The sequence below is a fragment of the Mesoplodon densirostris genome, chromosome 13 (genome assembly GCF_025265405.1).
Source record: "Mesoplodon densirostris isolate mMesDen1 chromosome 13, mMesDen1 primary haplotype, whole genome shotgun sequence".
In the NCBI taxonomy this organism is placed as follows: domain Eukaryota; kingdom Metazoa; phylum Chordata; class Mammalia; order Artiodactyla; family Ziphiidae; genus Mesoplodon; species Mesoplodon densirostris.
In genome coordinates, this window is record NC_082673.1 from 8008344 (window position 1) to 8030995 (window position 22652).

The following is a 22652-nucleotide window of genomic DNA, read 5'->3' on the forward strand; positions in this document are numbered from 1 at the left end:
GAATGGTAGTGAAACAGAAAAAGGTGTCAGCATTTCAGAAAGAGACATTTATTTGTTTGTTTGTTTGTTTGTTTATTTTTGGCTGCCTTGGGTCTTAGTTGCTGCGCGCGGGCTTTCTCTAGTTACGGCAAGCAGGGGCTACTCTTTGTTGCGGTGCGCAGGCTTCTCATTGTGGTGGCTTCTCTTGTTGCGGAGCACGGGCTCTAGACTCACAGGCTTCAGTAGTTGCAGTGCATGGGCTCAGTAGTTGTGGCTCGTGGGCTTCCATAGTTGTGGCACGTGGGCTCTAGAGTGCAGGCTCAGTAGTTGTGGCACGTGGGCTCAGTAGTTGTGGCTCGCAGGCTCTAGAGCACAGGCTCAGTAGTTGTGGCGCATGGGTTTAGCTGCTCCACGGCATGTGGGATCTTCCTGGACCAGGGCTCGAACCCGTGTCCCTTGCATTGGCAGGCGGATTCTTAACCACTGCACCACCAGGGAAGTCCCCAAAAAGAGACATTTAAAATCTTGGTGAAAAAAATGGACCACATGCCTCTTTTCTAATTAGGACCATATCTTTTTTTCCCCTCTTCCCATTTTACATTAAATATATATTTTTCTACCTGTCTAGTGCTTTCCCCAGGTGTCTTTATAGCTTTTAAATATTGACGGTTAATATTGAAAATAAAGGCTAAGACATTTGTGGCCTGGAGAGGATGCCACTTTGCATATGGAAGGATTCACGGAGCTGAAATATGAGGATTTGTGGTCTTCTCTTCAATGCGTTTTCTGTTGTGTATGCTTGGACCTTGTGAAATGAGAGAGAATTTGGAGGAAGTGCTTCCTTTGAATGACTCTTGGAGGATTTAGTGGTCCATTTAGCTATATAAAGATTCTTTGAATGTACATAAAGAAGGGAACTTAGCCAAAGGTTGTGACTTGACTACTGAAGCTTCATTTAAATGAAGCCATGGAGATTTGCTTCTAATGCAGTTTCTAGGAACTCATCTGGTCCTTGCCCCCCTCTCCACCCCCAGTATTAAAGTTAATAGGAAGCTAAAATGCTACTTCTCAATTAAGAGTGAAGGTATATATTTTTTAAACTGTGAAAAGTAAACTTACCACTCTTACTTCAAAAGACATATAAAGTACCCAAAACGTGTTAAGTGTATTTTTTGCATACCACACTGTCATTAATATTTATGTTGCTACTTTCTTCTGAGGAACTTCGTTAACTCTTCAGATATTGTTTTCTCAATTATGATCTAAAAGAGTAGGAGCATTTACCTGAGAAATATTTTTATTCAGCCAGCAAGCCCAATAGTGGTGTATTTTGAGTAACTTAATACATATTTTCTAATGTGCTCTTATATATGTAAAATTTCTCGGACACAAAAGCAAACCGTTAAACTTGTTTTGCTGATAAGTACAGAAAACCTAGATAGTCAGATATCTCCTCATCAGGTAATAAAGTAAATTAAACCAGCAGCTTTTCTTCTTCTATTTTCTTGTTCTTTCTTTTATTCACGTGCTGTGACTTAGCTTTGACCCAAGACATTGGATAGTTGAACAGACTGAATTAGGTATTTTGGATACTGTACCAGCAGAAGAGAGTGTAGGTTTCTCTGGCATGTGGTTACAAAGGACTTTTGAGCCCTTTAGGTGTTGGTGAGGAACAAGGAAGAAGTGTCTTGAGCATCACGCGTCTGCCCACTGGCCTGCCCTGTCTGCTCCTGGTCGTTACATCCAAGCTCCGGGCCAGGGGTGCAGCCAGGTGCCCCCTTCCCCTTTTGAAGGCTGCCTTCTCTTTGACAAAGGCGCTGGGCCGTGAGGTCTTCTTAATCCCCGTGGGGATTCCTTTCCTTCGAGAAAGGAACGATAACCATCTCAGAGACTTCCTTGTACATGTAAAAGGCCAGTGACAGGCCACTTATGACCCTTCCGCTATCTGATTTGTCTTAAATCAGGATGAGCAGGGGGGGAGCTGTCAGCCGCTTTTAGTTCAGGCTCTGCCGTCTCTGATAGCCCGTGATTCCCTTGACACTCACTGGGGGGGACGGGGGCCCAACAGCACTGACCCTTAACAGCAAGTTCTGCTGACTCATGTCTGGGCCGGATGCAGGAATGGGCCACAATGGGCCTGGCGGGAATTTGTTCCTGCCCGTCCAGTGAGCTGCAGTGGACTTCAGAGCGGTGGCCTGCTGGCCTTGTGGTTGCGTGGGAGAGGTGAGGTAGGTCCCACTGCACCCATCGGAGGAGAGGTGAGAGGTGAGGCGGCCCTGGGCAGCAGGAGGGTGTTAAAGGGGCATTTTTCTGGAGACGCCTTCCTTTGAAGTCTTCTTAAGTGAAATTTTAGGGTGTCGCGTGTGTTGCCGTAGGAGATGTGTTGGGGATGTCAGAGTCGGAAGATACAGAGCAGAGGGCATCACAAGCTGAGTTTTTAAATTATCATTAAAAAAGTCTATGGATATGAATATGCTTTTGAAAAGTGTGAAGTTCTGTGCAGAGGCAAAACGTGTCACGTGGTACATAAAGATCTTTTTGCTAGTTGTCTTCTGCCCAGACAGAGCCCCCTGTGGGGTGTTGGATGCAAAGCCGCTGTGAGAGCGTCAGTCCCGTGAGAGGCCGGCCTTTGCTTCAGCCACCTTTCCATGGAAGTCTGTGTGACTGAGCTCTAAAATGTTTAACAGGGAGCTGGAGAGTTCGAATTAAGAAAAAAGACACTGTGGGGCTTCCCTGGCGGTCCAGCGGTTAAGGCTCCGTGCTTCCACTGCAGGGGGCGCGGGTTCGATCCCTAGTCGGGGAACTAAGATCCCACAGGCCCCGAATGCTGTGGCGAAAAAAAGAAAAAAGACACTGTTCTCTCTCTCTCTCTCTCTCTCTCTCTCTCTCTCTCTCTCTTAATTTTAGAAAGGCAACACCCTTGAACTTCCATTAGATTACTAATTTTATGTGTAGCCTGATTCCTGTAGGAATAATGTAACTTCATGCTTCTTCTGTTGGGGTAGGTGGTGAGGTTTTCTCCTCGTAGGCCTTGCCATTTGCTCTGCCTAATTCTCCACCTACATACCTCATACCTCACCTGATTAAACGGAGGGTGGGCTGCATGTCTCACCGGCTGTCATAGCCACCTTGGTGGGTCAGAGAAGATATTTATGAATCCAGGAAGTGGGGTTCTGGCTGCCAACGCCGCCCTCACTGTCCCCGTCCTGGGTCGTGGGAACGCTGGGCGTGAATAAGGCTAGCATCTTAGGACTTGGCACAGATAGCCAAGTATTGGCCCTTGGAAGAATATCCCGTAGTAGAAGGGCACTGAAAGGCACGCTTTCTGCACAGGTTGTGTGATGTCTGATTTGCCCGATCCTTTCTGCCGTGTTGCAGTGCCAGGCGGTGCTACAGAGCTGGGGGGCTAATGTTGATGTTTGTTGAGCTTCTGGGATCGGATAACACATCAGCTCACCCACCACACTTTGCTTCCATCTTACTTCTGGCGGATCTTAATTCAGTCCATAAAACTCAATAACCTTTAGATTTTCAATGATAATTCGTGACTTTGTGATTTTTTTTTTTCATCTACAATATATTCAACATTAAAAATGGGTTTAGCTCTTTCAGGAGAACTTTCTACTGTCCTTTCTCTTTCATTTTTTTAAAACATTCTTCTTTATAAAATGGTCAACTGGAGCTTTCCTCAGGACAGGGTTCTGATGTTATTGGAAGGCCACCCAGGGATGAGCCGGACTAACAGAGGTGTTCACCAGGGAAGGTTTCCAAGGCCTGGAGGGTCCCCCAAAAGGCCAGGCCAGTGCTGGACCCACAGTACATCTCCACGAAGAGGTGAGACCTTCAGGCCGGCCCCAGGACGGAGACAGGGGCTCTGGAGCCGGGCAGGTTCTGGCCCAGTCCTGGGACGGCTGCTTCCTGGGCTGAGCGTGTAACCTCTTTGACCCTGTTTCCTTATCCTTGCACAGTTTGATTGTAAGATGTGAAGGCGAGGCCTGTTGAGTTTGAAATACACATTTTAAATGAAAGCAAGTTGGGTTTCTGTATCTTTCCTAACTTTCTTTGCTATTCCCTTCCTAGAAATTTAGCACAATTAATGTACTTCAGGAGTACTTAATCGTGTAAGAGCTACTTAAAGTAACAATTTAAATTATTTGGAGCTACTTAAGGTAACAATTTAAATTATTTGTCTTCGAGGCAGAGAACTTAAAAACTCTATTGATAATTTGTCATTGCAATTTGTTGTTCAGAAGTAAAATAGAACCCCCTCCCCTAACCCTCTCTCTCTTCCACTTCTCAGCTTTCCTTCTTTCTCTTTCTCAAGCAGAAGTGTAGGGTGAAGAATTTGTGGGTGGCATTTAGGAGTTGGGGGCCGGCTCAGCACCCGAGGGCTGACTGCCTGGGCGGACGGGGGCTCCTGTCCCCCCGATCCTTCCCAGATGCTCTCTGCCCCGCGTTGCCTTGTAGAGAGTCTCAAGCATTCGGACCGTCTGCTGACCGCTGCTGGGCCCTTGGCCTAGGGAGCTCCAAGGGCCTTCGTGTGAAGGTGTTGACTTCTGCGTCTCTTGTCTGTCGTGCAGAATTTGTCTTGACTCTTATTTCATTAGTTTATTCTGTCACCTGCATTTTATCACATCCCAGTTTAGCTGTTAAATAAAATTTTAGTCTTAGGACTTTAACATTTTTATTTTATTTTGTTGGGTTATTCTACTTCAAGATGTATCACATTTTATATTGCCTTCATTGATCCTTTTAAACTTTTAGTACTTTATCTTGTCGCTTTTTTAGTTTGCCTCTTTATCTTTTAATTTTCTGTTTCATTGTTGAAAAACTTAGAGGAAAATCTGAAGTTGAGAGGCCAGACGCTTTTCTCCTACAACCCTAGCGGCTCATGTATTTTATCATACATGATCTTTCTGAACCATGACAAGCCATACACTTCCTGTGCCACAAACATCACTCACTTCTCATCCATGACATTCAGTTTTTTATTAAAAGGCCTTTATGTATGTAAAATATAAGGATATGTTTCAGTACTCTCTGCTCTCCTAAAAGATGGTAGTGTGACACTGGCTTGATTTCCTGAAAACGGACCTGTTTGATCTTCACGAGCCTCCAGGTTGATTTTCCCCGACGTGAGGGGGCCCGTCACTGACGTGTCCTGTCTCGAGGGTCTGTGTGCTGGAGAATCCTCGCTGTCCTGCTCCGCCCAACCCTGCCACTGTCCACACAGCTTCACCCGCCGACTCCATTCCTCTCGTTATGTTGGGCTCCACGATACGGTTCCTTTTCAGACTGTCTTTCCTTCGAGGACTTAGACCCTTAGGCTGATGCTTATCCATGTTTCCCTGCACTCTGTAATAAATCAGAGCAGCTAGCTGGCTTTCCAGTAAGTTCTAGCCCTTTGCATCAAGTCGTGTTTAAAAAACCTGTACTCGTTCCTCACCGGAAAGACTTCATTATTTACATGCTCTATCTTAGCTTGGATTTATGTGTCCAGCCCCACTTCAGGTACTGTCACTGGGCCCATCGTTGGGGACTCTTACAGCCATACACTGAATGTGTCCTTCCAGAGGGCTGACTCCCTCCATGTGGACCCCTCCTCTCTGAACCCAGCACTTGTTTCTTGGAGTTCTCATCAGGGTGGTGTAGGTTATGATCACATGGGGTTGGGGGAGGCAACCACAGAACTTTAGAGCCCGGTCTGGCAGGGTGACCTAAGTGTCCCTTAGCCATGGACCCTGAGAATGTCCCACTGCCCGCCACTGGGACCTCCCTCTCATGGTGAAATGGGACATGTAAGTAAAGCTGGTGGAGGGACGGTGGCCCTACAAACTGCCAGCAGCATCCCCAGAAAGATATAACCCTTTCCAAGGGTACAGGGGCCTGCCTAGCTTCACGAGGGGGCGGCCCTGCATCTTGGCCTCACCAGTAATGGTGGGCGATAAGGGTCAGGAAATGAAAGAACTCTGTGAGTCCGGAGGGGAGGTATACAGGTGTACGGGGTTTGAAAACTTGCTAGGTTTCACTCTACTTTGGTAGTAGCTTAGCCCCATTTTACTGAGCTTCATAAAGATGGAATCTACGTGGGGTTTTCGTAAATGTAAATGAGTTAACGAGAAGAGCGCTTTAGCTGCAGGTAGTCAGGGCTGCGTGTGTGTTTGTTGATTTCACAGTTACTTGTACTGTTTAATTGGTCAGCTAAAGTTTATAAGTAGCCCACCTGACCAGGTACAAGGAATACAGAGATAAATAAGACACATTTCCTTCTTGAGCTAACAGGATAGTAGGAGAAAGACATATACACACACATACACCCGGTGCTTTGGTTTTACTGCATTGCAGTAATGTTACCACCCAGTACTGTGTGTTTTAAACATCCCTTGTGTGGGGTACGTCGCGTGGCATGTGGAGAGTGTGAGATCTTACTAATCCAGACTTTGGTGGCCAGAAAATGGTTCTCGGACTGAGTGGTGTCCAACTGAGCCTTGCAGATGAGTGCGCGAGGAGCAGTGGAAGGAGCGGAGACGTGCGTCCGCTTCTGGGAGCGGTCCTGTGCATCTGCGGGGTGGAGGGTGGAGAGCTTGGGGTGTGGGAAAAGTAGAAAAATAAAGTTCATGTTGCCGATGATACAAACTGCGCACCGAGAATCTCAGACGGCAGTACACGTGGGGCTGGGGCTTTGGGCAGGATGATTCGGTTGGGTCTGTGTGTGAGCGGGCCGCTCTGCTGGTGCCTGGAGCTGGGTTCGCGGGGCATGTTCGGGCGGCAGGACTGAGCCGCAGAGCTCGGGAACGCGGCGGGCAGGGCCGGTCCAGGGGACGCGTGGAGGCAGCCCCGGGGCTTCTCCGGGCCAAGGCCAGTCAGGGCTGGACCCCGCACAGCTGGCTCTTCTGGCCGTCCTCGCTGGCGGGGCGTCGGGCCGGGGCCAGCCCTGCAGCTGTTGGCGGCACCTTGAGGCTCTGGATTCGCGCCAAGCAGCCCGTGGCCTCGTCCCGGACCTTGTAGTGTCGGGTTGAGGGGTGGTCCTTGTAAGTACCGCTTCCTTGTCCCCAACCGGAAGAGCTGCCCTCTTCGTGCGTTCGGGCTTCCCAGATTATAGCTGGGGAGAGGAATGTGTGTGCGGCCGTGTTTTGGCTCTGACATTACGAAGGACCAGCCTTGAACCTTACAGATTTGGGTCGCGGCTGTGGCCGTGGGATACGTGTCCTTTCGCCCGCAGTCTGATGGCGGGTGGCCCTGCCCCTGGCTGGTGACGGGGACGAGGCGGGGAGGCCGTTGTGACTGTCGGGGTGGGACTTGATGCGCGTCTGAACCAAAGCAGGGGCCAGGGGTATAGAGGCGAGCGGCCTCTGGGCTGGTGTTGAGACTGTTGATAAAGGATGTCCCTTCTCTTCACGTGGCCCAGGTGACGTGGTCACGACGCAGAGGGTCCCGTCCCTAAGTCTCCGCAGTCGATTCCGCCCGTGGGTCTGAGCCGCGGTTAGAGAACAGCTCCCAGTCGAGGGTGCCAGGTGCTTGGAAAGGTCGAATCTTGGAGCCAGATGTAATTACTAACCTCATTTTATGGATGAGAAAACTGAGACTCAGGGAAATGAGATGACGTATCCAGAGTCCCAGACAGACAGGTTATAAATGACAGAGTTGGCATTGAACTGAGGGCTGTCTGCAATCAGTGCTCCTCGTTGGCTTAAAAAAAAAAAAATGCTGGCTTTAGCTCTTCTGGGGCAAAGCAGTTTTAATGTAACAGTTGAAAATCCAAACGAGCTTATTGCAAAATAGTGGCAAAGGCAATCTGATGTAAATAACTTTATCGTGTCTTTGATTGTAATGTCTTGGGGTGAACATTGAAGGCTTTGTAGCTTTTTTGACTGCTTGGTGTGTTTTTGATTTGTACGTTGATGTCATGAGAAGATGTTAGCAAGGAAATGCTTAGATGTCTCGGAGCAGCATGAATAGCTCAAGGTCCACTGAGTTTAGAAATCCTCCAGTCATCAGAGCTGGGGTGGCTGCTTCCCTTGGCTACAGGCGTTTTGTCCGCGCATTTGGAGAGGTCCTGTCTGACTTTGCACGTTCTTGGAGGTTCCACAGAGTGCATCCTTGGGAAGGGCAGATGGAACGTCATTAGCACTTCTCTCCTCCAGCAGACTGACGTCTCCTCAGACCCGGGCTCTGGCGGGCTCCGCGGCAGTAAGCCTTTTTCTCCCGTAGGACAGTTTACCCCTGGTGCAGGAACCCCACTAAATCAAATTGTGTCCTTCACTGGGGTGTGGGGAGGGCACCGGGGAAGGACCTGCTGCCGGCTCTCTTTACCTGGCAGTGGTTCAACTCCGTGACAGGCCTACCTCTGATTTAAACAAATTTGAGAAATATGTAAAGTTTTGGAAGCAGTTTTGCACTGATTTGATAAAAGAAACCACAAAACACTGCAGCGCAGGTGTTGAGAATGTTTGAAAGCTGATTGAGGGAAGCAGATGGCTTTAGTCAGTGGCATCCAGCCAAAAGAGCAGGTGCTGGTCATGTGACCGCTGGTTACCAGGGTAATCTGATTGCTCTTGGCGTGCAGATGAAAGGAAAGGGGCCCAGCGTTCAGCTGTAGTATTGTATAATTTGTGGCAGTTAGAGCGGAAATAAATGCTGGAAATGGAGCCTCATAGTAGGGGAGACTTCTGTCCATGTGTAGCGTAAACACTAGGACAGTTGGATGAGGAACTGTTGTATGGATTTTTTTTTTTAATTTAAAAAATATTATGCTTTCTGTGGATCTTTCGGGGCTTAAAGTTTTTAGGACACTCCTTTTTTTTTTTTTTTTTTTTGTAAATTAAAAAGAACTCTTTAAACCTAACTGCTGCTTGCTATAATCTGAATTGTCGTAAGTTTTTTCCTTATGTGGCCATTTACTAGGCTCAAATATTAACAGAACAAAATAAAGACAAGCTCTGAGTATTTGAAAATGACTAGTTTATGATTATCAAATATTGTATTTATTCATTACAAAAATGCCTTTTAGGTGTGTAATTATACTAAATACTTTTGAAACATTTTACATGACGTGCTTTACTTAAATAAAAGCATATTGGTATCTTGGCCTCTTTTCCTTTTGTAGTTGTTGGGATTGAAAAAAAGTGCTGTTTAATGCATTCTGACAGCATACTTTTCTAGGAATTTACAAACTTAAATAAACTTTTCAAAGCTTTTCGAAATGTATCTTTTGTTTTCAAAATTTATTAGAATTTTAGGCTTTCTTGAAATAGTAAAAATAATTATTACTGAGGTTGGATTATTTGAAATGTTGGATAGTAAATGGTAATAATCAATATTAGGAAACCCTTGGGGCTGGGTTTTGGAAATTGGTATGGAAGGCAGCACCAAGTGTGCATTCTAAAAGAATGGCAAATAAAGGTTCTAAAGGTGATAGTAAACTTAAATTTAAAAAATTGTTTTCTTACAGTTCATTCTTGTCTTTTGACTTATGTAACATTCAAATCCTATTAACATTTGATGGAAACATACTATGGAACACGCACTTGAATTGTTGGGGACACTTTGGTATATTTTTGTATTTTGGAGACCCAGCTTTTGAAAAAAAGGCCATCGTGACGACCTAAAAAAAAAAAAAAATGTCTAGACCAAAATAAAGCTGATTTTTACTTAAGAATACAGCGTTAAATAAATTTATGTAGAAGAGGAATTGCTAAATATCTTGTTATGTTTTAAAAGGTTATAAATTGAATAAAAATGTATCTGAATGTTATAAAAGAGGACACCTAGTAGTACTGGTCAAGAAAAGGACTTAAACAGGAGTACTTAAAACTATCTGCAAGAGACACAGAAGAAATGATCATTATGTTCTAGTTTTCCTTGACAGTTTTAAAAACCATCTTCTGGTACCTTAAAAAGTTGATAGCAAAATGATTTCTTAATCCAGTTTTTCATTATGGCTTGGTGTATTGCCAGGGATCGTGCATTGTCTAGATGAACAAATGTATTCTGTGTGGTATCAGGAGTTTTTGCATGCAGTTTCTTTTTCATTAGGTCAGATATTTGCTGAAGGTCATCGATACGGGGTTTTGCTGTAAAAACTTAATTGAGAGTACTGTTTAACTCTCGATGGCCCACGTGCATTGATTTTTCAATTGTTATAGATACTTTAGGGATATTGATGTGGGAAATATAAGGCATGGGGCGTACGAAAAACCTTGTTAAAAAGTGAACACTAAGTGATCCACTTTGAATTCTAGTAATAAGAAACCTGATTCAGAAGCAAGTGCTTTGAAGAAAAAGGCCAACAAGGGAAAAACAGAAGGTTCTGAGAATTCAGACTTAGACAAAACACCCCCATCATCTCCTCCTCCTGAAGAAGATGAGGACCCAGGTGTTCAGGTAATACCATTATTCTGATCCTGAGCTGTGGTTGTTTAGTGTGGGTAACTTTAGCTGCACATTGAGTGCACTGGACCTCCCTGTCTTTGTTATAGAGCTGCTGTAGAGATGGCTTTATTGTCATCTGGAACGTTATATCCATAGTGATGAGAGCTGGGGGCCCAACCCAGAATTAAACTCCTGACTTCTTGGTTTTGCCATCTTTGACTCTGTGATAAATAAAACTGAGACTCTTCATTTATTTCTGTACATGTATCTTTTGATGTTTATATATATGTTAGTGTTAACATAGTCTTAATATGTTGGTTCATTTAAAGCTTCACCCACACTTCTAATTTTCTGCTAAGTTTGGTTCCTTGTCAGTTCTTTTATTTTGCAGAACAAAAAATCACAGTGTAATCTGTAGCTCGTCTTCAGGTTTCTGACATCTGACGGTCAGAGTATTTGTGTAACACTAAAGTTTCTGAACAAGTTAGTGACTTTCTGGACAGCAGCACTGCACAATTTTCCAGTGTTAGAGTCTCCTGACTTTTGGAGACTTTTATAGGAATCAGTCAAAAAAAACTGGCCCTGAAATAAACATCAGGAATTTAGGTTCTTGTGCGTAAAGCACACTGCCTTCGCTGATTGGACAGTAAGTAAGGGACCCCTACACGTGACCGTTAAACATTATTTCCTTGTTACGTTCCCTGGAAGCATGCCAGCTTGGTCCTCTGGGATGGCTGGGAATGTGGCTTCTGTGAATGACATCTCAGTTATCAAGGAGCAGTTACTGAGGATCCTGCTAGAAAAGCAAGCAGCCCCTGGAAGCGGGTTTGACCTTTCCTAATGGTTTGGTGCACTCTCGGTACTTCTCCCTGTACCTAGTGATTTGCTTAAATGTTAGAAACAAAGTACTTGCAATATACAGCTCTGTGCTAAAGAATTTCAGATAGATTTTGTTTGTTTGTGTGTGTGTGTTTAACTAGAACTCCTTGGTATCTATAACTTCACAGAACGACCCAACCTTAGAGGACCTGAAAGGGCGGGGAGAGAGAGAGAGAGAGTGTGAGTGTGTGTGTGTGTGTGTGTGTGTGTGTGTGTGTAAATGAATGTGTTTCAGTTTGGTTTGGTTCTATAACTAACATAGTGATAACCTCTGGCAGTTTGAGTTAATTCTGTAATTTCCTCTAACTTTCCATATCAGTGAAAAGATACTGGGAAGGTAAGTAGCTATCTTTTAAAAAATCGTTTAGGGGGTTTTAAACTAAAGTATTTTTAATGATTTTGAATTTAATTCTTATGCCCACAGGTGTTTTTTTTTTTTTCCCCTGAATTGTTTTTGCTTAAACTAAGACCTTCGTGCAGTAGTATTTGGACAATACTAAGAAGACCGTCACACAAGTCAAGAAAATTCTGTTGTTCTTTCACAAACACTGCTGTTTTTTTACAAGTCTGTTTGCATTAACACAGACTCAAATGGACTTTATGAAATACTAGTGGTGTGGTTTTTTTCCTTCTGCATTTCAGTTATAGAAAATGCTAATCAATGCAAATGAACATCCATGCATCCTTTCTAATTGGCTGGTGCTGAACTGTCACGGGTCAGACAGCTAATATCAGTAAACACACAGGTCCATGTTTCTCAGTGTCTCTTCTGTATCACAGCAACACAGGAAGTGATGCTGACTGCTTGTTTGTTGTGTTTCTTCCTGTAGCACACACGTAAAGGGCTTAAAGTTCTTGAGTTTTATGATCAATTTGTTTAAACTTTAGTAAATGCCATGTCTTTTTTTTTCTTTTAACAAACTGAAAATTGTGTCACAAAGTACTACAACAGTGAGATTGTGGTAACACATTTAAATTTGCTCTTCAGCATACCTGTTTTAACTATATGAAACTTTTCTAAAACAATCCAAGTTTAACAAGTTGACCTGTTATTGTAGTGTTAATTCAAAAGTTTTGAGCTTTAAATGCAGTTCTTATATTTTATTTTGATTCCCCCACATGTTTCAAATAACAATAGTTTAACAGACATAAAGAAGCCTATTATGTGATAAATAATTTTATTTTATGTTGGGAAATTGGAAAAGGAACCTTGATATCCAAAATAAATGAACTTAAGATCAATTATTATTTAGAAGGCAGAGAAGCCATATAACATTTAAAAATTTTAGAAAGTTGAGTTGTCATTGTATTTTGGGGTTTCTTTTATGAAGTGACCTTGTATCCACTATTACTAAGCCTATCACTGTTGCATAGATTTATAACACAAAGTTGATATGAGGAGAAGCTTTCGTTATAAACATTATATTCACCAATATGTACATTTCTATTAGAAAAATAAACAGCAGTCTCTGTTTTATTGTACTGGAACATTTCTTTAATATCAGAGTGGGATTTAGTGTAAAGTGGATTTGTCTTAGACTCTGTCCAAGGCTGTTTAGCTACTTGTGCTGGAAGAATACTAGGGCAGTGTGGCCCCAACCATGGAAACCGGATGGAACATCACAGATGTATCATTAGTAGCACATTCTCCTTACAGTAATGACAGAAAGATGAAACTGTAGATTCACCCATTTCCATTTAGCTAGATTGATATATCAAAAGAAATACAGATACTGTACCAAATTTCACCAAATTAAAATGTTGTTCCTGATAATAGGCTTTTATATCTTAAAGAAACTGACAGCCAGAAGCAGGCGATACTAAAGTAAGCCGAAGAGGCGGAGCTATTCCACATCAGCTTCGGGAAAAGAGGAGGGAAGCCGTGTGACGTAGCCCGGCTTCGGAGCCTCATTGCTTTCTGATTTTCCCTTGGAAAGGTGGAGCTAGTTACTGATGACTGGAATCCTACTAATAGCATTTGGCATTAACGTGTCCCTTTAAGTGCGCTGTTTGAAGTGCTTTCAATGAATTCTCTTAGGAGATCTTCACCGTATACTGATGAGGCAGCTACCATCATTACCCCTAGTCTGCAGACCAGGAAGCTGAGGTCCCTAAAGGAACTCGTCCAGGGTCACGCAGTGAGAGCCTGGCCTCATTCTAACGTGGGCACTCAGCTCCTGGACCCCCGAGGTCAAACTGCCCCTGGTGATGTGGGGCAAGATGGACGGTGGTAAGACCCCCGCTGGCCTAGGCGTCACCTCCACATGGAACTGGTTATTCTGTGTGGGGCTGGAGAGGAGAGAAGGGTCAGAGGTGGAGCCTTTGGCCCACATCACCGCTCCCTCTCGTCTGAGCCGCTAGGAAGTCTGTTAATAAGGTGTCCCCCCCACCGATACCTCCCGGCAGAGGGGTGCATCGTGCCTCTGCAGCGCTGGCTGTAGGGCTGAGTTCACAGCCTCGAATGACCCATCTGATGGTCCTGTTATACACAGTCGTAATGTGAGCTGTCTCACATCGCCTTTGAGGGCAGGGGGAGCACAAACTTAATACAGTAAAACTGAGTGGTTCCCATTCTTTTAGACATGCACGGGGCCTTGTTGGTCCTGACTTGTGCCCTGTAGGTCCCATGCCCGTCCCTCCTGAGGTCTGCACGGCAGGGTAATTTGCCTCTCTCTGCCCTACTATCCCAACTTTAAAATTCGAAAGGCTCTTCAGAAGGGTTTCTTTCATAATTCTTAGAGAACAGTTAGTATCAATGTTACTTTTCTCAGTATTCTTTTTATTTCTTCCATGTGCTTTGCCAACTCACCTATGAGTTGTAATTGAACAGGGATTTAAAATTTACACGTGTCATTTTTGAGTTATCTGAGGTGTTACCACATACACATATTAATGAGAAGGTTATTTCTCGCTGTTTTTAATTAACCGACAAAACTATTTCTATATCAAAAAGGTCAAGCCATCTAGAATTGTTTTGAACAAAAAGTACAAAATCTTTTTTTCTGCTCCATTCATTTCACTCTCCAGAATTAATAGCTATTAACAGTTTGTTGTGTCTTCTCAGATTTTTTTCTGTTATTGAAAACATACCCGTATACATTCATTTTTTAGCAAATATTCACTGAGTGTAGGGCAGTAAACAGGATTTACAGTATGTTTCTCTGGAGGAGTTTATATATTGATCGCCCACACATACAAATAGATACACGAGGTTTTTTTGTAATCTTAGAATTATAAGCTAGCTATTGTTACTTGACTTGCTTTTCTTTTTACTTAACCATTTATCTGCTAGATGTTACCCAGATGCGTCACGTAGCTTACTAGATGTGCGCTTGGTGGGAAGGGGGGTGGGAAGGGGGTGGGGTGTTTTACGTTGTGACCACACTGTCCTGCAAAGGTGTACTGCGTTCTGTTTTGAGCACTGGGTGGGAGAGGGCCCGTTTTGCCAATAATCCTGTTAATACTAGCTATTAACAGTCCTTCACGATTTCATCAGTGCAGTAGAAAAATTTTTTTAAATTCCTCTTCCTAGTCACTCATTATAAGTTCTGCCGTTCAATCCTTCAGCTCTTTAAAAATGTTCAGACTATTTCTTTTAGGACCCAGATGAAAATATAAACTTTCTATTTAAATGGGTCTCTGAGATAGTTTTGGAACCTTGGATACTAATGTAACAATAGTTATCTAGAACTTTATTATTCACACATTATCTTCTCATGCCTTCAGTTTTTTTGACTTTTTCTTGTGGGGAAAAATTTAAAACATACAAAAATAGAAGAGTATAACGAACCCCTGCATATCCATCGCCCAGCTTCAGTATTGCCTTCACGTTTGAGCAACTCACCGGCTGAATGAGGAGGAAGATGTGTTGTTACTTGCATTTCCCAGTTAAAGGTCACGTTACCCTGGAGTGGCGGGGCCATCGCTGTCCGAGGCGCCTGGCTTCAGATTTCCCCCATTTCCATTATGCTTGTTGCCACTGTGATATCTTCTGTGATTTGCAGGGTTAACGTCACCATCTTTTCTTGACGATCGTTATTATTTTATAAATGTGCCGTGCCTTTCGGAGAAGGAGGAGAGCAGCAGCTTTCTAAACCCAGTCTGTCGGGTTTTCGTTTTAGAAGAGACGGTCCAGCAGGCAGGTGAAGAGAAAGCGGTACACCGAGGACTTGGAGTTCAAGATCTCCGACGAGGAGGCCGATGACGCAGACGCTGCTGGGAGAGACTCGCCCTCCACAACCTCGCAGTCGGAGCCGCAGGTGAGTGGCCTGCGCGGTTCTCACGTGCATTTCAAAAGATGGGCTGGAAATTTTATAGCTGGAATCTGAGAAGTTCAGTCGAGGCGTCGGACTTTGAGCTGGGAACATTCATCTCGTGTTGGCGAACACGCTATGGGAAATTAGTCCTTTAGGAGTGTCTTTTAAAAAGCCCCGTTCACTGAGATTTATTTTTGTCCAAGCCTGTGATACGTACTTTGACACAATTTTGGAGAATTAATGGTCTTTGTTGAGGATGAGGCAGACCTAGGATGCAGGGAGGCTGAATTTACCTCCGAGAGTTCAGTGCTGTAGCTTCTGGGACTTTAATAAACCACTCAAGCTTGTCTCCTGCTGCTTGGCACTGTAAGAGCCCCTTTATGAAATTACTGCCTTGTAGTACCCAGCAGGGCCTACTTTATTCTCTGTGCCATGTAAGTGATGGATAAAAGAGTTTGTGTAAAATATGGGTAGTAATGGAGGATTGATTATTGTGAAGATCTTTTTTGTTCCCCCCCAAAGCCCTCTTCTTACCCTTACTGTGCTTTAGTTAACAAACAGGCAACCCATTGAAAAATATATTAAATACAGTTTTGTATTTTATTTGGTAATTTGCGCTCTGTTGTTATATAGCGTTTTATGTGACCTCCATAGATAGAAAGCTGCCTACAATAACAGAATGATGAGTATATTAACCCCATGGGTCCAGACGAGGAAAAGTTATGTTTTCGCCATCACGCAGAGATCATTTTCTCTTGGCAGCTGGAGTTTCTGAACGCTCCTTGGCTTTAGGGACCCATGCTAGTCCACGCAATTAAACCACATAATCGTGAAGGAATAAGCACAGCTCTTCCTTTTGCCTTTCTGCAAGGGAGATTTTTGTTCTTTTCAGTCATATTCCCCACTGGTGATCGTACCCGGTGATTTAAAGGGTATGAACTTAAAGGGTATGGAAGGAGGCGCAGAAGGGAATGATTTCTTGCTTTTACAGCTTAGAATGAAATACTTTCTGTTTGGATTCATTCATTCCACTTTATGTTTTAGGAATCTGTTGATGCAGACGGTCCAGTGGTAGAAAAAATTATGAGTAGTCGTTCAGTAAAAAAACAGGTAAGCACCGTGTGGAATTATCAAAACCTGTGGGTGTGTGTGTGACTCTTAAATTATTTTTTGCTTTATAATTTCCTTTAAAAATTTCACTGTTGAAAATTAAACTTCAGTCTTTGGAATGTTCAACCCAAAATGAAATTAAAATGTAGCAAACGATCAGTGCTTTATTACCCCATTTAGAGTAGGCCAGGACTCAGACGTCTCAAAAGAAATATATTAGGACTCCTAGAGTTGTAGGCTGCCTTTTTCATAAATATTATTTCCGAAAAATCATGACCATGAATCTATCTCTCATCTCTCTTAGGGAGGTCCCTACCCCAGCCCCCCCCACCCCCCCGGAAGATCTCTTTATCATGTTAGCAAGTAGGTGTTTTCTCATACTTTTCATATGCAATTGAAATATTAGTATTCTTTTGTTAGTGCAGAAGTGAAATACAGAACTATTTTCAGTGTAATTTTTGAAGATAATATGACTTATCCTTCCAAATTATTCGGAATTCACGTTGATCCACGCAGGTGAGCCCTAAGTACCTGTCAGTAGCCTGGTGCCCATGTCACTGAGGGGCACACACACTCTGTGACCACGAATGCCAGGAGCACTGCGTCTCTTGTACTGTTGGAGGTTCCCCATTTCATCCCACCGTTTCCCTTCTTGCCCAGTTTGAGAAAACACTTGAGTTTGAAGAAGTACATAGGCATCCAGATGCATTTACATACTCCAGCAAACCGTGTTCGGTGTCTCTAGAAAATGGTCTCCTTTAGACATAGGTGTCTGTCTCCTAGCTTGAATCATTGTCAAAGGCAGAGTTGTTTCTTTTTATTGCTTTCAAGGTATGTGGAAGACAACCTCATGGTTTTGACATGTACAATAAGCTTTTTTTTTTTAAAGATGTAAAGTGTATACAAAGTGTAATCTCCAGGGAGAGAGATGAGGAATGGAGGAATTATGGGATTTAAAGTGAGCTTCTGGGTTTATCAAATAGGAAACGTTTACTATTCAGATACTATCTAGAGATCCTTGAAAATGGTATTGCACCAGCCGTATACTTCTCTTTACCTTTGCTCTAATACTCTCTGCTTTTGTATTGTGTTATTCGAAGTATAGATTTTTATCAGAAGATAAAACTCTGGTTCAAACAAAAATAATCAAGCACCACATGTCAAGATATTTTCATAATGAGTGCAGGTAGTGGGAGTGTAGGGGGTGTCTATCTGGTAGCTCTTTGAACATGAGGATTTCCTCTCTGGTGAACATAAAATCTCAACCAAATTTCCCACCCGTTCAAGCAGAAATGAGCACTATTTAACTAATTGGAAAGGTTGCATTTTTGTCCTTCTAATGACTCTAGAACTGTTAACTTGTGAATTGTAGATATATGGCAAAATTTGAATGCTTGATGTACTTTAAAGAATAATCCCCTTCAGCGAATTGAAGTGGCTTGTTTGAATAAATAGCACGTGGTTTGGATGGGATATAATAACTTTCATTCAACCGATAGTGCTTCAGCAGGCATACCCAGCAGGTTTGGGGGTTGCAAATTATAATTAGCTCTATTATTTAGAGCTGCTTAGACTATGCATGATGTAGGGCATCACTTTTTCTGTCTGTTTTGCCCACTGTAGGGCACTTTTTTTTTTCTTTCCAATCCTTTAAAGATAGGTACCCACAGTTTAGGAGTAGGTATTGCTGCCGTTTACATGAGCAGGCTTATCTTAACACAGGAGATTAAAAATCACTGGAATTGTACTTGAGGGTAGAGTATTTGTTGAGTAGGTGAATTTTAGGATGGAGAAAATTAATGGGAAATTTCCTCTGGAAGGAGAGATATGCCTTGAGATAAGATTTAAAATAAGAAAGAGGTATGGAGCCCATTGAATTGCTTGTAGATTAGTGGCCTTTCATAAAGGGCCATAAAAAACCATTAGAAGGTTGTAAACATTAGCAGGAACTAACTTTCTAAACTGCTAATGTTCTCCAAATAGTTGCTTTAGTAATATTGGAGGAAAGTGTAGCAGATAGAAGCAAAAGGAAATTTGAGATTTTCCCCTGGATTCTAGCTATGCCTGCTGGTCTGTTTCCTATTACCATGAATAATGGAAGACATGGCTGTGAGAAGGTGCCTTTGTCTCCCCCTGGCAGCACTATGGAAACTGGTTAAGGGCTCAGAGCCTCCCCAGCATGGTGCAGACACATAGTGGGGACAGTTAATGGGTTTTGCAATCAGCTGACCTCATCACTGTAGCCTGAGAAGCATCAGCCATTATGGTGGAGTCGTGCAAACTCACAGAACTCATCCTCCCTAACTCCGCACCTCGTGTTATGTAGGGATGGCTCAGGCACTTATGTTGTTCTAAACCCGAATTAATGTGCGTTGAGACCCAGTGCCAGGGACATAGGTGGTACTTGTATTTGAATTTTGAGGTAGATTTAAGGATGGACTTTTGGATTGTATAAAGGTTAATTTTCTTCTTTTCCACATTTAGTCATCATGTAGCCCCTTCTGCTTTGAGCCATCTGTCTTTGGGGGAAAACAGTTCAAATCCTTTTTGTACCAGAAGGTCAAAAATAGTTTTGAAGGTGGATTCTGTATTATTATGTCCTATTTTCTTCCTAAATGAACTATGATTTGGTATCTCTGGTAGAATATACAGCAGGTTGGGCCAGAAGTAGGAATGGATTCATACCTTTACTTTATTGTTACCTTTATCAAGGCGCTTTCTCATTCTTTTGTGCATTATTTAACAAAATTTCTGCCTTTTCACACTACAGTTTGGCTTTGTTTCCCCAGTGTGACTGCTTAATTTAGTAATAGGATGCTTGGGAAAGGTCATTCATTCTTTCAGGCCAACAGGATTATCATTTGCTGAACGGCTGTTTTAGAATCCAGGTGACCAGGAGAGTTGATTTAGTGCCTGGTCAAGGTTTCTGTGTCATGTGAACAGTGGAACAAGTATGGCTCAATATGTTTGGAACTTTCAAGTTCATGTGAATAGTAAGGATTTTGACAGACTGCTTTAGGAGTCTAGTGAATGAAAGATACACATATTTCTCAAAGCTAGTCTATCGAGCACATAAAATTACTTTAGAGGACTCTCAAATTTAACAGTAACTGTCCTAGAAATAAATTTGCATGGTGTGTGTGTGTGTGTGCGCGCGTGTGCATGCACACACCTGCAGAAATAGTGCCTTGACTCAGTTATGCATTGGATATGCCCATTATGGAAAGGCTTCTGAACACTGGGGCATGGGAGGTAGAGGCTGGGGCTGTTTTCCACTGTCAAGAGATTCTGGTCAAACCGACTGCCGTTTAGTGCGTAATTAAAATGATGCTCCTGAGAGCTTATGAATTCACACACTTTTGTTAATTGTTTCGCTCTAAGTAAAGCAGAAGAGGCCAGCGTGATAATATGTATATGAAATGAAGGGCACCACAGCTCCATTACAGCTCTCTACTTACAGCTCTGGGAGCAAGAAGATGACCCAGTATGTGTGGTCAGTTAAACAAAGCACAGGGTTCTGATTTGGGACGTCCAAGAGAAACAGGTCCTGGGACAATTCTGCACAAGCTCCAGGTGCTACTAAATGAGGTCTCAGAACCTGATCACCTCCGCCCAGACAGCCTGAGACCCTCTTGTTGAGATCTCCACAGCACACCCCCAGAGGCATAGCTGATCGTGATGAGAAAATGGGTGTTCACGAGAGTCAGGGACAGACCGTTGATGGCGTGAGGAGTCGGAACTTTCTGGAGCAGAATCGAGACAGAATGAAAACTGTCCCTTTGTTCAAGAGTTGATCTGCGTGCTTTGAGGCCCACTTAGAAGTTACACAGACAGTGAGGCCACTTAGAACGAGATGGAAAGGGGACAGTACAGGAGGAAAGATCCGGAAGAAGGAAATCAGGAGAGAACAGAACATAGAAAGGATAAAGCGTGTCTTTTTACTGCCTCCAAGAGAAGTAATTCTGAAAAACTCTTTCAGAACTGAAAGAAATATAGTTAACATCAAAAGAGTAAAAACAGTAGACCAGACGTTTGAATTCCACTCGAGGTTTGAATTTCGTGATATGCTATGAGAAGCATCACAAGATCTAGGTTCACCCTGGTTCCCTATTCTCCTTGGCTGACCACAGTCTTATCTTTGCCTTTCTACTGTGATCTCCAGTTCTATACAAAGATAATGTGTCTTGAAATGGTTGCTGAAATGTGGGAGTGGAACGGGGTAATGTTAAGGGCTAGAAAAATGTAAGGTGAGTTCGGGATGGATTGTTACTTGAATCGACCAGAATTTACCTATACAGTAATTGCAGGTTTATGTCCCTGGCTCTTGAGGGCACCCAGCAAACATTTCTTTTCATTTTGGATGCCTGAAAGTCTGGGACATGCCACAACACTGTAAATCAACTATACTCCAATAAAAAATAATTTAAAAAAAGAAAATCTGGGCCTACAGATGGTTTTCTGAACACGTTGATTTAAGAAGCTGCTTTAGGGTGATGACCATTTATAGATCCATTAGGGCAGGATCAGATATTAATGGGTTTCGACCCCACTCCTGAATATCCTGTCTTCCTACTGGTGATCTCTAGGCAGATGGAAGAACTGCTTAAAATTTAGGTTTAACTGCTATGTGTGAGAGTTTTGAAGAAAAGTTTGAAGTTCAGTCTTTGACAGTAGTTCGAAGATTGAGGATTAAGGGTGATCCTAGTCTCTTTGAACAGATCTGGTGCTAGTCTGTCACCCAGTGAGAAGTCCCTGCTCCGTTGTTTGCCCTCTGCTGTGTTCTGACTTGCCTTAATTTTCTTTGCAGTTTAGCAGCCAAATGTGACCCTCAAGGCAGGTACTCTTGTAAGAGTGTAAAAGCAATTTCTAAACATCTGTAAGTGGTGTTTATTTTTTACATCCCTGATTTATCTGATCAAATGTTCCAGAAGAAAATGACATATCACGACTTGTTTAACAGCCTACAACCAAGAGGAAAAAAAAATATTGAAAGAGAGGCTTAACATATTATATGTGCTGTATCTTCTACAGACATTACAATAGGCAGGATCAGGGGAGATATTCGAGATAATCTCGCCACCCACCCTTGATTTGGCTGATGGGTCACGATTTTTGGCTGATGGGTCACCCTTGATTTGGCTGATGGGTCACGATTTTTGGCTGATGGGTCACCCTTGATTTGGCTGATGGGTCACGATTTTAACCTCACCTTGGTGTAGTATTTGGAGTGTTAATTTTATTTGGCTGCTGTGTGTATGTGACATCTTGTCTGAGAGATTTTAATTGTACCGTTGAGTCAAACTGAAACTGTGAATAGTGATGCACTGAAATTACAGCCTCGGAACAAGGTTTAGTTTTATATGGTTTCTTGTTTAGTGTTATTAACTATATGAAGGAATAAATGTCTTTTAAATATTTTAAAACATTACAAAACCCACCATGTAAAGTTGCCATGAGGCGGCCAAAAATAATCCATATGGCATTCAGGAGAGCAGTGGCTAATTGGCTGCTGCCTGAGAAAATGGTACACTTGGTGTCTACTTAGCACTGTGGGTTTGGCAGAAAGCCACATTTGGGGTCAGGCTGTTGTGAATGAAGCTGCATGTGGTTAGGGACGTGCTAAAGCCATGCACGTCTGAGAAGCCGGAGCCCGTCGGGTAGCGCGCACGGTCCGCCCTCATCCCTCTGGCCTCCCAGCAGCTCACCACACGCTCATCCTTCCAGGAGCGCCCTATGCTGCTTCCGCGATGCCTGTTTGTGCCCACACAGGAGTAAATCATTACTTTGGAACATTCTAGTAGATGGTTTCAAGTACATGTCTGAAATTTTCCTCTGTTGCAGAAGGAATCTGGAGAAGAGCTAGAAGTTGAGGAGTTCTACGTGAAATACAAAAACTTGTAAGTACATTGTGATTTTTTTTCCCATGGAGGAATATATTTTCAATGTACCAAATTTTAAAAGGTAATCAGGAAAATTTTTTTTAAAAACTTGACAACGGGGAAATTTTGGTGTGGTTTATTCAGTGCCATTTAGGCCATTACCTACTAACTTTTCTGT

General features: G+C 43.0%; 1 protein-coding gene across 4 annotated transcripts in view; it reads left to right on the plus strand.

Annotated features, from left to right (window-relative positions):
- The window catches only part of CHD7 (chromodomain helicase DNA binding protein 7), a 182577-nt gene that overhangs the window by 105347 nt on the left and 54578 nt on the right, over positions 1 to 22652 (plus strand). For all 4 annotated transcript variants that reach the window (XM_060116501.1, XM_060116504.1, XM_060116505.1 and 1 more), the window contains exons 4-7: positions 10221 to 10362; positions 15351 to 15488; positions 16530 to 16595; positions 22437 to 22492. In XM_060116501.1, the coding sequence (XP_059972484.1) occupies positions 10221 to 10362; positions 15351 to 15488; positions 16530 to 16595; positions 22437 to 22492 (402 nt within the window). The remainder of the gene's footprint in view (positions 1 to 10220; positions 10363 to 15350; positions 15489 to 16529; positions 16596 to 22436; positions 22493 to 22652) is intronic.